At 35.9% G+C, this 14,483-nt stretch overlaps 1 protein-coding gene across 7 annotated transcripts in view; it reads left to right on the plus strand.

Annotated features, from left to right (window-relative positions):
* Positions 1-14,483, plus strand: part of AP3B1 (adaptor related protein complex 3 subunit beta 1) — a 306,085-nt gene that overhangs the window by 54,282 nt on the left and 237,320 nt on the right. For 6 of the 7 annotated variants that reach the window (XM_036914138.2, XM_057494089.1, XM_036914137.2 and 3 more), the window contains exon 3: positions 10,470-10,544. In XM_036914138.2, the coding sequence (XP_036770033.1) occupies positions 10,470-10,544 (75 nt within the window). Of the gene's footprint in view, positions 1-2,203; positions 2,233-10,469; positions 10,545-14,483 lie in introns of those variants that run through there. The other variant, XM_036914134.2, reaches the window with a different exon arrangement.

Here is a 14,483-nt window from a genome sequence, read left to right on the forward strand (position 1 = left end):
GTTTAAATTGCAGTTGCTGTTGTGTATTAACATAGTAATTGAATGATATACAAACTTCACCTCTCTTAGTCCACAGCTCACTATGCAGATAACAAATGTGCATGATGATTAGTGACCAGGCATACCACTACTTTCAAACTCTTAGTGGTTGGTCACTGTATATTATTCAATTCATGCAGACAGCAAAGCATGTGTTTCTGCTCCCTCCTTGTTTCTCAGTGAGAATTCCACTTGACATTTTATAAATATGGATAATGGAAAGAGGAATTTGGTCAACAAAGATGAAAATGCAGCAAAGAAATGAAAAGTGGTAACACAGAAAATGAAAAGCAGAATGTAAATGGCATTAGAGAGAAATAGCTGACTGTGGAAATAGTGACACTGCTACTTTCCAAGAGACTCTAAATACATATATAGCTGAAGGTGAGCTTTTGGGCACAAATGAGGAAATGGTTGTGGTGAAAATATTCCAGAGGAAGTGATACTGCCCCAAAACTTCACCTTAAAGGAACCCTAGAGGATAAATCACAACACTGAAAATGCAAGAATAAGAAGTTGGAAGAAGACGCAGACCTGAAAAGAAGTTTAGTAATTTACCAAGGTATAGAAAAGACGGTTACTCAGTATCTTAAGTTAAATGGTGAGAATAAGGCAAGCTTGTTCAAACTACTCTTGATAAGTTAATTCTCAATGTTTCTAATATTCCAAATTATAGTGTACTTAATACATATTAGTTTTACTATTTTTTGTTTCCCTATGCATTTATAGCTGACAGTTTTAATGTCCTTACAGAATTTAAAAAATAGTAGATCATTTATAAGTTGATTTTCAAGATTGCTCTGCTATACATGTAACACACAAAATGTGTTAATCGACTTGTTTATATTATCAGTAAGGCTTCCATTCAATAGAGGAAATCGGTAGTTAAGTTTTTGGGGAGTCAAAAATTAATGCAGATTTTCAAGTGCACGGGAGGTTGGCACCGTTAACCTTCACATTATTCAAGGATCACCTGTAGTTTCAAGGTCTTTATTTTGTAGTTAACAACCTTTAAGATTTCTAAATTTTAATCTGTCAAACTTTAAATGTTATGTAATTGTTGTACTACATTACTTTTTAAAATAAATAAAAATGCTGGCAGTGTACATTTGACCATCTTTCACAGTCAGTAGTCCTGTGATTCAACAGAGAATCTTGTCAGTAATATCTACCAGTGAGAAACCATAATGATAGTCACAGTTCATTTTATTATGTTTCTTTGGTAATATCTGAGACTTTTTTAGATTCATGGGGTAATGTTTCCAATGTTTCATATGTTAGATAAAGTCTCATGTATGCCAGAGCATCCTTAGGGCAGAAAAGCTACCTATTTCGAAATCTTTTGGTCACTTATTACACAGCAGGACTCAATTTGAAACACACATACATTATTCTTCTTGATATTTCCTAAAAATTTGTGTCTAATGTTTATAGCACCGTCCATGTTTTATCTTGGCTTGGTGAAATGTGTTGAACTAAGGATAATTTGAAATGTATTATTTCATGTAGTGAACTTGTAAAATGTTTTTTTAGCTAAAATACTGATAAATTAATCAGAGTCCTGGGAGGAATGGAATACTTTGGTATATTGAAATCTTTGATGCATTTTCTTTTAGTGTTAGGTTGAAGGTCTTTTTCACATTAGTTCACTTCTCTGTAGTTACGGGATAATGAGCAAATCTGAACCTTTCTGTGATAGGATTCTTAAAATTCCTAGTTCTATATTATTTCTGGTATGTATTATTTCCACAAATTCCTGATAGGTATTATTTCATAGTCCTACATGTTATGGAGTATTTGGTTAGATATTATTGACCCTAAAAAGATTGAGTAATTTCAAAGTTTTGGATATTTTGGTTAAATATTTTTGTAAAGATATATTAAACCAATTATAAATGGTACATTATTGTGGTAGAAAAAAATTGCAAAAGTCCATGTAAGAAGAAACTAATTACATGCATAATTCTTACTCACTTCAGTCGAAGATTATAAACAACATCTTGGTCTAAATCTTTCTAAACACTGACCATCTTTCACTCTCTCACTTCAACAAATGCTTTAGCTGTGTGTGTACCTTAAGGGATTCAATGTTTGGCTGATATTGGCATCTTTTCTTTTTTGTTCATGGGTTGGAAATTGTTTAAAAGGCCAAGACTTTTCTGCCATGTTGATGTACATCAGGACCAGTTCCTGGTAAGCAAGCCTGAGTTTTTACTAGTGATATAATGGCTCCAGAACCCTGATGGGTTTTTTGTCAGTTTTGCTCCAGTGTACTTTCTGGGATATAAATCAAGGGTTGGTTCATTTACTCTTTGTGCTAGTCATTAAGAGTTGTAGTTGGATTGAAACTCTTTAGGACCTTATTTGTTAAACTTTAAACAAAAATGTTGTTACCTATAAATTAACCAGTATTTATAAATTTAAAATTTTGGACTTTTTGAAAGAAATCATCTTTATTGCAGTGAAAAATGAAGCCATTTATAATTTTAAGAAATTAGGCACAATTTCTCCTCTTTTACTTCTTGAGTTTAAACAATTAAATGTGGATTTTTCTATCTAGGTTATTATCCAATATTTAAAAAAGAACAGGAACAATGTATGAAAATCATTCATTGTATTATATCACATTAACAGAATGAAGGGGGAAAAAAACACATGATTTTCTCAAGACAGAAAAAGTATTTGACAAAATTCAACACCTTCATGATAAAATACTCAGCAGAGTAAGACTAGAAGGAAACTACCTCAGCATTTTAAAGCTAACTAACATCACATTCAGTGGTGAAAGACTGGAGCTTTCCTTTACAATCAGGAACAAAACAAAGATACCTGCTTTGCTGCTTCTATTCAACATAATATTGGAAGTTTTATCCAGAGTAATTAGTCAAGGAAAAGAAATAAAAGGCATCCAGATAAGAAAGGAAGAAGTAAAATTATCTTAAAAATCAACACATTAAAAATTAGTTGCATCTGTGTGCTAACAATGAACAATATAGAAAGGAAATTAAGAAAATAGTCCCATTTACATTAGCATCAAAAAGAATAGAATACCTTGGAATAAATCTGACCAAGGAGGCAAAAGACTTTTACCTTGAAAACTGTAAAATATTGCTGAAAGAAGTTAAGAAGACATCCTGTGTTTGTGGATTGGAAGATTTGATATTGTTATGATATCAGTATTCCCAAATTGATCTACATATTCAGTCTAATTCCTATAAAAATTCCAGTGATGTTTTTGCAAAAAATAGAGAAGTCTATCCTAATGTTCATATGGACCCTGAATAGGCAAAACAGTCTTGAAAGAGAAGAACAGAGTTGAAATTCTCACACTTTGTGATTTGAAACTTACTATAAAGCTAAATAATTAAAGCAGTATAGCACTGGCATAAATTAAGGCATATATATGTGAGAGTCCAGTAATAAACCCTCACGTATATGGCCAACTGATTTTCAACAAGGGTGCAAGACCATTCAATGGAAAATGGCTTGTCTTTTCAACAAATGGTACTGGAAAACTGGATATCCACATGCTAGAGACTAAATTTAGACCCCCTGCCTGATACCGGATATATAAAATAAGTCAAAATGGATCAAAGACTTAAATGTAAGTGCTCAAAGTATAAAACTAGTAGAAGAAAACATAGGTAAAAGCTTCTTGACATTGGATTTGTCAAAGGATTCTTAGATACAACATGAAAAGGCGAGCAACAGAAGAACAAATAGGTAATTTAGACTGGATCAAATTTTAAAACTGTGCATCAAATGACACCATCAATAGTGTGAAGAGGCAACCCACACAATGGGAGAAAATATTTTCAAGTCATATGTCTGATAAGGAGTTAGTATCTAGAATATATAAAGAATTCATAATAATTAAAAAACAACAATGGATAAAGGACTTGAATAGATATTTCTCATCTTACATACTTCACTAGTAGGCAGTATTAAGGCTACTTATGATTAAATGGTAAGTCATGCCAGGGAAGGGGGTATCCTATACCCATTATGCCCCAGGTGGTCATGAAAGGGTAGATAATGTTTCCCAAATACCTTGAGAAGACCATACAGATCATCATATAGAAATTTGTTTAAATCCATGTCATATCTGAAATAAATCTGATATTTTTTAAAATTATATTTGAAATAACATCCTAGATTAACTCAGTAGGGGGATGGTTATATCAGAAGGAGTCAGAGGTAAAGACAGATCATTAGAAATTAATCAATTTGTAGAATAGGGATTAAAAAGAAAAGAGTTAATAGAGGTTTTCCACGGGTGTAGATATAAAATTCATGGTAGTTACAACATACAGGCTAGCAGGAAGGTGGGATTAAAAGGGCCTATTTAGTTGTAAGATTTCTAGGTTTTATTTGACCAGGTCCAATATTAACTCTTGTCTTGTCAGCTAATGTCAAAAGATCTAACGAATATGTCCAGAAGGAGAAAGAGAAAGAAATTGGAGCAGAAAAAATATTTGAAGAAATAATAGCTAGAAACTTCTCACACTGACTAATGACATAAATTTTGCCAACTCAGTAATAAATTTGTGGATGAAAGAAACTCTGAACCCCAATCAGGATAAGCTTGAAGAAAACCATTCCTAAACATTCCTAGCAGTTAAACTGTGGAAATCAAAAATAAAGAAAAAATCTTAGAAGTACCTGGAAAAAAAAGGGTACATACAATGGAACAATAATTTGAATAAGTCCGTATTTCTTATCAGAAACCATGGCATACTTTTAAAAAGACTGTGGAATACCTTTAAAGTACTAGAAGAAAATAACTGTTAACACCAGAGTTATCTCTCTAGTAGAAATACCCTTCAAGCATGAGGATGAAATAAAGGCATTCTAAGGTGAAGAAAAACAAAAACTGAGTATTTCTATCTGATCTGCTTTAATGAATTGCTAGTGGAAGTTCTTCAGGTTCAAAGAAAATGATGTCAGATGTATATTGAGTGAGACCATTTGAAATGGTAAATATCTGGTAAGCATAAAGGATGAATTTTATTCTTCCTAAGTTATCCCACTCTCTGGGAGGTTTTTTTTTTTATTTTGGTATCATTAATCTACAATTACATGAAGAACATTATGATTACTATGTTCCCCCTTCACCAAGTCCCCCCCACAAACCCCCCTACAGTCATTGTCCATTAGCGTAGTAAGATGCTGTAGAATCAATACTTGTCTTCTCTGTGTTGTACAGCACTCCCTGTGTGCCCCTCCCCACATTACACATACTAATCATAATGCCCTCTTTCTTTTTCCCCGCCCTTATCTATCCCTTCCCACCCATCCTCCTCAGTCCCTTTCCCTTTGGTAACTGTTAGTCCATTCTTGGGTCCTGTGATTGTGCTGCTGTTTTGTTCCTTCAGTTTTTCTTTGTTCTTATACTCCCCATATGAGTGAAATCATTTGGTACTTGTCTCTTTCCGCCTGGCTTATTTCACTTAGCATAATACCCTCTAGCTCCATCCATGTTGTTGCAAGTGGTAGGATTTGTTTTCTTCCAAAAGACAAACAACAACAAATATTGGCGAGGTTGTGGAGGAAAGGGAACCCTCCTACACTGCTGGTGGGAATGTAAATTAGTTCAACCATTGTGGAAAGCAGTATGGAGATTCCTCAAAATGCTCAAAATAGAAATACCATTTGACCCAGGAATTCCACTTCTAGGAATTTACCCTAAGAATGCAGCATCCCAGTTTGAAAAAGACAGATGCACCCCTATGTTTATAGCAGCACTATTTACAATAGCCAAGAAATGAAAGCAACCTAAATGTCCATCAGTAGATGAATGGATAAAGAAGATCTCTGAGAGGTTTTTAGTGGATATAGACATAAAGCTATAATATACAGGCTAGAAGGAAGGTGGAATTAAAAGTTCCTATTTGGTTGTAAGATTTCTATATTTTATTTGACCAGGTACAATATTAACTCTATAGACTGTGAAAGATTGGATATTGATCTTTCAATCTGTCAGTGGATCTATCTATAATCTCTAGAAGGAAGGACCACTAAAAGTTACACAAAAAGATAGAGCCAAAAAGTCAAAATAAATGTTAACATACTAATACTAAAAAAATTCCCAAAATATAGGGATAACAGCAATCAGAGAAATAAAAAGCACAGAGAATAAACAACATAACAGACAATAAAATGATAGACCACGTCAATAATTATGTTAAGTATAAGTGATCTAAAGTCATTAACTTTAAAAGAAATTATTGGATTGGATGAAAATATCAAGATGCAAATAGCAAGATGCAAGAAAAAACCCACTTTAATAAAAAGACATAAATAAATTAAAAACATAGGGATGGAAAAAAATACATACCATGCAAAACTAACCAAAACATAAAAGCACTCCCACCCTACCAACACTTGCCATTTCTGTTACAGTCCTTTGTTTTTCTTATTAGTACTTACTCTCTATTACCGCCTCACATACTGTATTTGTTAATTGTCCCTTGCCCCCATTAGAAAGTAAACTCCAATGGGTAAGGGCTTTGTATTATTCATTGTTGTGTTCCCAAGGCCTAGAATATTCCCTGGCATAGTGTTCTTTCTGCAAATATTTATTGACTGAATTGGCTATAGAACTTTTTCCTCTTTCATGTATATTAGCATTTTGGATAGCATTCTCTGGAATGAAGTTGAAGAAGCCTTGGAATATGACGTAATAGGGCAAGATCTCTGACTTCAGTTGGTCATTGAATAACTGAAGGAAGGGGCCCTTGAGAACATACAATCCTTCCCCTTATTTTACAAGTAAGGAAATTGAGAGAGGTGAAAAAATCATATAAAGATGCTTTAACTGCAATATTTTGTGAACCTTCTGTAATACTCAGCAGGTTTCAAAAAATACTCAAATAGTATCAAGGTAGGAAGATAGACTATGAAAAGACTAGCTTGTATTAAGAGTATTTTAACGCTGTCATGTAGAAAAGTCTGAGAAATCTCTAACTAGGATTTTAATGCTTAAAATATCACATAGTATTTATTAAAACATTTCTCGTAAATTCATAAAACTGTTATATTTTGTTTAGGTAGTTTCTTTGATATGGTGTGTAATTCATAAAGAATCCTTTTCCAAAAATCATTCTGTAGTTAAAACTTTATTTTGTAGCTACCAAAGTCTGATCGATTAAAAGACATAAAGATATATGCTGGGAATGAGAGTGAAGGCAGTTGGGATATGGGTAGACATAAAACTGAAATAAATAGAAATAAAATTTAGCACATAGGAATTTCCAAATGAAAAGTGTATTAAAAAGTTAAAAAATTCTAGAGGAAATTAGAATTGAACACCATAGTGGGTAGGTGTTAAGGAGATGGCACTAGCAAGGGAGAATAATTAGAATTTGATTATACTCTAGATAGAAGGGTAGAACTTGGGAAAGTAAAGAGATTGAGTTGAGGGAATGGTATGAGGACAAGATTAGAGGAGCCAGAAAATGTTCTGGTAGTGAGACCAGTTTCCTTTGATACCACTGGTGTAGAACAGTAATGGGTGATAAGCTTAAAGGGATGTTTGCTGGAGTCCAGCTCCAGCAGGGGGGTGTGAAGCCCAAAAGGATGAGACAGAGTCGGTGCGCGGAGAGACAGGACATGGAGTCAGATGGAGGTGGTCTCTCGACAAAGTGCCGATGACAGCTTTATCTTTACTCTTTTGCACAAGGATATGATTATTTTTTATTTTTTTGATGATTAATTAGTATAGGCAGTTGGTTAATAAGTATAGGCAAGTTTTTTTCTTTCTTTTACTTTCTAATCTATTCATGGTTGGTCAAGTGTTAGACAGGTGATTGTTTTTCTATTTCTTGACTAAAACTTTTTTTGTCAACATGTACTCTATTGTGTTTTACGTTTCTATGCAACACAGTTTGTAAGAAGTGCATGTGACCGTAGGAGCGTGTAGTATGTAACAGCGACTATGGAGTCTATCAGCTCAGGGTGAAATATAGGTCACCTAGTGCCACAGTTAGCTAGGATTCTTTCCCACAAAAATATTCTTAGAGGCTTTAATAAATTTATAATCAATATAAAATCATAAACTCATATCTTCACCTTATACCCCTTTATAGGGCACAGTAAGCAGCAAACTAAATTTCCCCTTCTTATCTACATTTCTCTTTCTTCTATGTGGATACCAAAATCTCCTTGACATATGCTACACAGGTCTCCAAGACTCCACTATTGCAGGTACTAAACAAGTTCTTACATGGTGAACAATGCAAGGGCATTCATATTATAGAAACTGTTTCTGTTTTAACTACAAACCTTAAACTATAAACAATCACGTCAATATAATGTATGATTATTCATTTGATTTTTATACTTTATATGTGAATCTAATAAAATGTTAATGTAGTAGGTAAATGCAAGATATAGATAGAAAGCATGATTTAGAACTGTAAAAAGGCAGGTGTAGATGATCAAGTTTGTGCCTACAGACCAGGTCTTAATCCAAGCTGAACAAGGGCAACAAAACATCCACAGGTGTAGAAGATTTCTCTCAAAACTGGGGGGGTGAGGTTCTAAGCTTCACCTCTGTTGCACCCTTTTTCTCACCTGATGGCCCCCCTGCGACTGTGCCTGTCTTAGGTTGTTCCTCCCTTGAGGAATCTTACCTGTCTCTGGCTAACAAGCCATCTTACAGGGACATACAGGGAGATGTAAAGCTGGTAAGTGAGAGAGAAGTAATATTCTTTGAAAAGGTTAGTTTTTCACTTCTTTGCAGATTTATGCTTTATGGCTTCTATGCCCAGTACTTGTTTTTGAGGTATCTTTACTTCCTGGAATATGGTACTTGGTAATTTCACGTATGAGGCACAAATTCTAGTAAAGGTGAGGCACAAATTCTAGTAAAGGTGAGGCACAAATTCTAGTAAAGGGCTGTGATTAGGAAAGAAGAAAAACAAAATATAGAAGTAGTAGAGGGAAGAAAACATGAAATGATTAATTGTCAACAGGGTTATTCTATTTAATATTTTCTCATGACTCTATTTCTATAAAACTTTCCATCACTAGTTTCACTGGCATTGTAGACAAGGGGGGTGTTCTCAGTGGAAATGGGGTGGGCAATGTTTGACTAACAGCAGGTTTTGGTACTTTATGCTAAGATCACCATTTAGCCCTGCATGTTCAATTCTTCAGGAGCACTGTCCTGAAAAGCTTTTGGGAAGTTTATGTTCTCATCCTTTCCATGTTGCTTAGCAAAGGTTAGCTTAGCCCTTGGAAACAATGCAAGCAAAGACAAAGTCAGTAGTATAATGGAGAATAACAAAATCAAGGTGGGTAATAGAGGGAACCAGCTGCGAAGGCCCCTGATTTGTTGGGGTCTTCCTTCAGCCTGAGCTTTGCTACACAGCTTGAGTAGCATGACTCCCAGCAGATGTTAGTGCAAATTGTGAGGGCATTTGGTTAAGTGAAGTGGTTTGGATTTTTAGGGAGAGGCTTTTGAAATCTTTGAGGGAGGTTGATATGTACAAAGTATTGTTTTATGCAAACTAAACTGTTGGTGATGTGTGTTTGTGGAAAGGAGGAGAAGAAAGAAGTGACTGCTGTGAAGTGATACTGACCTATGCTAGAATAGTAGCAGTGAGAAGGGATTAACATGAATGTTACTAAGAAATCACAGTAGGCCCTAGTTACTGTGTAGATGTGAGAAGAGACCAAGATAATTCTATGGTTTCTGATAATCTGGGAAAATTGGTGGAAATAGGAAATTCTAGCATGAATGCTGTCTTAATGAAAAACGAGTTTGGTGATGCCCCCTTAGAGAAGTGGAATGAGGGCTAGAGTTTGGGAAATTGATCCCCTTAGAGGTGAGAGTTAAGTCATGAAGGTGAATGAAATCTTAGGAGTTTCAGAGATTTTAGTATAGTGTAGCCTGAAAAGATCATAGTGCACAGAGCTTTAGTGGGCAGAGGGAAGAGGACTCGATGAAGGGCACTTTTGAAAAGTAATGGTTGAAGGAGTGGGGGAACCTATGAAAATAAAGCCAAGGGAGAAAACAAAGCCAAAACTAGTTTGTTCAAAATAACATTTACCCGCCACCCCCAACTTGTAAGTGCAGTATATCTTTAATAACTCTTGGAAAATAGAGAACAGTACAACTATTTAAAATGTATTTATGACCCCATTAGACAGAGAAAACTATTGTAAATGTTATATCTTAAATTACTATATATATTTCTTCCTTAAAATGTCTATGTATTTGTGTGTCTATATTGATACACGAGATGGTTTGGTCTTTGCTGAAGATAGTTGGGCTAAGTAAGATGACTCAAAAAGAGTTCAGCTTGTTAATTCCATAGCTTATTTGCTGATTCAGTCTTTTAATGTATATGGAATTTTATGTTTTGTTATGTTTTAAATGACTACTTTAAAAGCTTCATCCCTCATATTCCACTTTTATTCTTCAGATGATTGCAAAAGGGAAAAATGCATCTGAACTGTTTCCTGCAGTTGTGAAGAATGTGGCCAGTAAAAATATTGAGGTATTGTTTTGATTCATAATTTTTATGATTGCTTTTGTTGTGAAAGAATCTCAGTTACTTTGAAATAGAACATAAGATATTTAAGTATCACTAGACTTCTGTTATAATTAAAATGTCCATAATATTAAATAGGTAAAATAGGATAAATAATAGACATTGTAGCTTTGGATTTTTGGTGGATAACATGAAAAGTAAAACTGAGAATATTTCACCTGGTGAATGATGGTAACTTGTCGAGTATTCCTAAGGGCTAGTTTAGTTGAAATTCTGCTCTGGGTACTTAATTTTAAGGTGGCATATGTCCACTGAAACAGACCTGCAGATCAGGGCTGGGCTTGAAACCAAATAATAGTGCTCCAGCAAATCTAGTGCTCTTTCTGCATCATAGCTCTGGTATACCCTGCCTTGGTACAGCAGGAGGTGAGCAGAAGGCAGTATGTAGCAGGAACCTTCAATTGCTGGTCGTTGTATAGGCTTGTACATGGAATTTGAAACAAAGGAATTTGAAAAACCTTGAGGCCAAGGTAATGTTGAGGCAGATGAACTAAAGACTTCTAATAGAGTGGAAAAGAAAAGTATGAACTGTTTAGAAACCATTGAGTAAGATGAGCAGGATGAAGAGTTCAATGAGGGAATGAGAGATTGACCTGAAAAAATGGCTTGTATTTCAAAAGAATAGAAGGTAGTGATGAGTAGGATTGAATGGCCACATCTATCATGATTGTCAACCTCAATCGATGAGGATAGTGATTATGTCTGGAGGACATGTTCAGAAGGCTCTTACTTAGTAGGAAGTAGTGATATCTGCATGAGAGTGAAAACACCAGAATATATGCTTCATATATATGTGTTTGCTACATATATATATATATATATATATATATATATATATATATATATATGTTTGCCCAGTGCTAGCACCTGTGAGAATGAAGGAATATGCCTAGTCTTCTTTTTCAGTTCTTGAAGTTTGGCAGAAGGAGCAGTTTCTCCACTGAAGAATATTTTCAGGGACCTGGTGACATCAGGTGTTTTAGGTGGAGGTAAATGGAATATATGAGGTAGAAATTAAGGATATAAGGAACTTTTTTTTAACTTATCAGGTATTATTAAAGTTATACTTAAAGCTATTTCTCTTTGTTTTGTTTACATAGTAGGTACTTATTCTAGCATGTGCAATGGACATCTTCAATTTACTGTTTACCACTGGGATTTACAATATATCACAAACTACTTTCAAGTAACATACCACTTCACATATACTTTGGAAACCTGACAATAGTAAATTTCCATTTGTCACCCCCATCTTTTCCCATGTTTAATACATTTTAAATATGCTAAAACACCCCAAATATATGGTCATTATTTTTGCTCTAAAGAATCAATCTTTTAAAAATATTATTGAAGTATAATTAACATGTCATAAACTTCTCACTTTTAAAGTGTATGATTCAGTTATTTGTATTGTATTCACAGAAGTGTGCAGCCATCACCACTATCTGTTCCACAACATTTTTACACCTCAAAAAGTAGCCCTGTGTTCATTAGCAGTCACTTCCTATTCTAGCCCTAGACAACCATTAATCTACTTTCTGTCTCTATGGATTTGCCTATTCTGGACATTTCATACACATGAATTCATATAATATGTGGCTTCTGTGTTTGACTTCTTTTACTTAGTATAATGTTTTCAAGGTTCACCCATGTTGTAGCACTTCATCCTTCTTTTTTGCTGAATAATAATGCCTTGGTAAGGATACACTGCATTTTGTTTATTCATGCATCAGTTGATAGACATTTTGCTTTTTCCAGTTCTTGGCTCCCATGAATAATGCTGTTGTAAACATTCTGCAGTTTTTGTGTGAACCATTATGTTATTTTTCTATTGGATATATATACCTTGGAGTGACATTACTAGGTCGTACAGTAACTGTAGGTTTAACTTTTTGAGGAACTGCCAAACTGTTTTCCATAGCACTGCAGCATTGCACATTTCCATCAGTAATATATGTGAATTCTAATTTCTCCCCTACTCACCTTGTCATTTTTCTATTTTATAAAAAAAAATTAAATTAGCAGGTTTCAGATTGTAGCCATCTTAGAGTAAGTGTGAGGTGGTATCTCATTACTTTAGAAATTTTGATTTTTATTTCCCTAATAAAAATTTGTTGATGAGGACAGAAGATGGTGGCGTGAGTAGGCAGTGGAAATCTCCTCCCAAAACCATATATATTTTTGAAAATACAAATACAACTATTCCTAAAAAAGAGACCAGAAGATATAGGACAACAGCCAGGCTACATCTACACCTGCGAGAACCCAGCGCCTCGCGAAGGGGGTAGGATACAAGCCACGGCCTGGTGAGACCTGAGCGCCCCTCACCACAGCTCCTCAGTGGGAGGAGATGAGTCAGAGTAGGGAGGGAGAGGAAGAGGGAGGCGAGGACTGTTAAATACACAGCCCTATTCATCCGCACCAGGAGCACAGACATGCAGTGCGTGGTGTGCTGGATACTAGGGAAACAGGACAGTAAAACATGCGAGCAGATCCCTGCAGCTGGCTCCCCTGGGACAAAAGAAAAGCGAGTGCTCTTTGAAAGTCTTAAAAGGACAGGAGCCTCACAGCTGGACGGAAGTGACCTGGCACACTCAGCCCAGGAGCTAGGAATCCTGGGGAACCCTGGGCACCCAAACCCCCTAGGTGGCAGCACAGCTTGGGGGCCCCTCACGGTGATAAACAGCCTCCTACCTGTTCCCCCTCCGGCACGGCCCTGCCATAGCGGAGCAGCAGCCTGAAAGCTGCCATGCCCACAGCAACTGTGCAGAGCTTACTCCACAGTGGCACGGGCAAGAATCAGAGACCCCGTCTGCATACAGTTGCCCAGCAAAGCCGCTAGGAGTCGCCGTTCTCACAGGAGAGGAAGGCCACAACCTAGCAAAAAGGGACATTCTCCCAGCTGACACACGTGCCAACTCCCCACAACTACCTCATTGCCATGAAAAGGCAAAAGAATTTGATCCAGACCAGACTAACAGAGACAACCCCTGAGAAGGAGCTTGGGGAGACACACGTAACCAATCTTCCTGAAAAAGAATTCAAAGTAAACGTCATAACCATGCTGATGGAGCTGCAGAGAAAAATGCAAGAGTTAACAGACAAAGTAGGGAGGGAGACTACAGAAATAAAACAATCTCTGGAAGGACTTAAAAGCAGAATGCATGAGATGCAAGAGGCCATTAATGGGATAGAAACCAGAGAACAGGAATGCATAGAAGCTGACGCAGAGAGAGATAAAAGGATCTTCAGAAATGAAACAATATTGAGAACTGTGTGACCAATCCAAAAGGAACAAAATCTGCATTATAGGGGTACCAGAAGAAGAAGAGAGAGAAAAAGGGATAGAAAGTGTATTTGAAGAAATAATTGCTGAAAACTTCCCCAAACTGGGGGAGAAAATAGTCACTCAGACCACGGAAGCACATAGAACTCCCAACAGAAGGGACCCAAGAAGGACAACACCAAGACACATAATAAATAAAATGGTAAAGGTAAAGGACAAGGACAGAGTTTTAAGGCAGCTAGAGAGAGGAAAAAGGACACCTACAAAGGAAAACCCATCGGGCTATCATCAGACTTCTCAACAGAAGCCTTACAGGCCAGAAGACGGTAGCATGATATATTTAATGCAATGAAACAGAAGGGTCTTGAACCAAGAATACTGTATTCAGCACAATTATCATTTAAATATGAAGGAGGGATTAAGCAATTCCCAGACAAACAAAAGTTGAGGGAATTTGCCTCCCACAAATCACCTCTACAGGGTATTTTAGAGAGACTACTTTAGATGGGAGCACTCCTAAGGCTAAACAGATCTCACCAGAGAAAATAAAATGACAGCAAAGAAAGCAGACCAATCAAATACTAACTAAAGGCAAAAAG

The sequence above is a fragment of the Manis pentadactyla genome, chromosome 2 (assembly GCF_030020395.1).
Source record: "Manis pentadactyla isolate mManPen7 chromosome 2, mManPen7.hap1, whole genome shotgun sequence".
Classification (NCBI taxonomy): Eukaryota; Metazoa; Chordata; class Mammalia; order Pholidota; family Manidae; genus Manis; species Manis pentadactyla.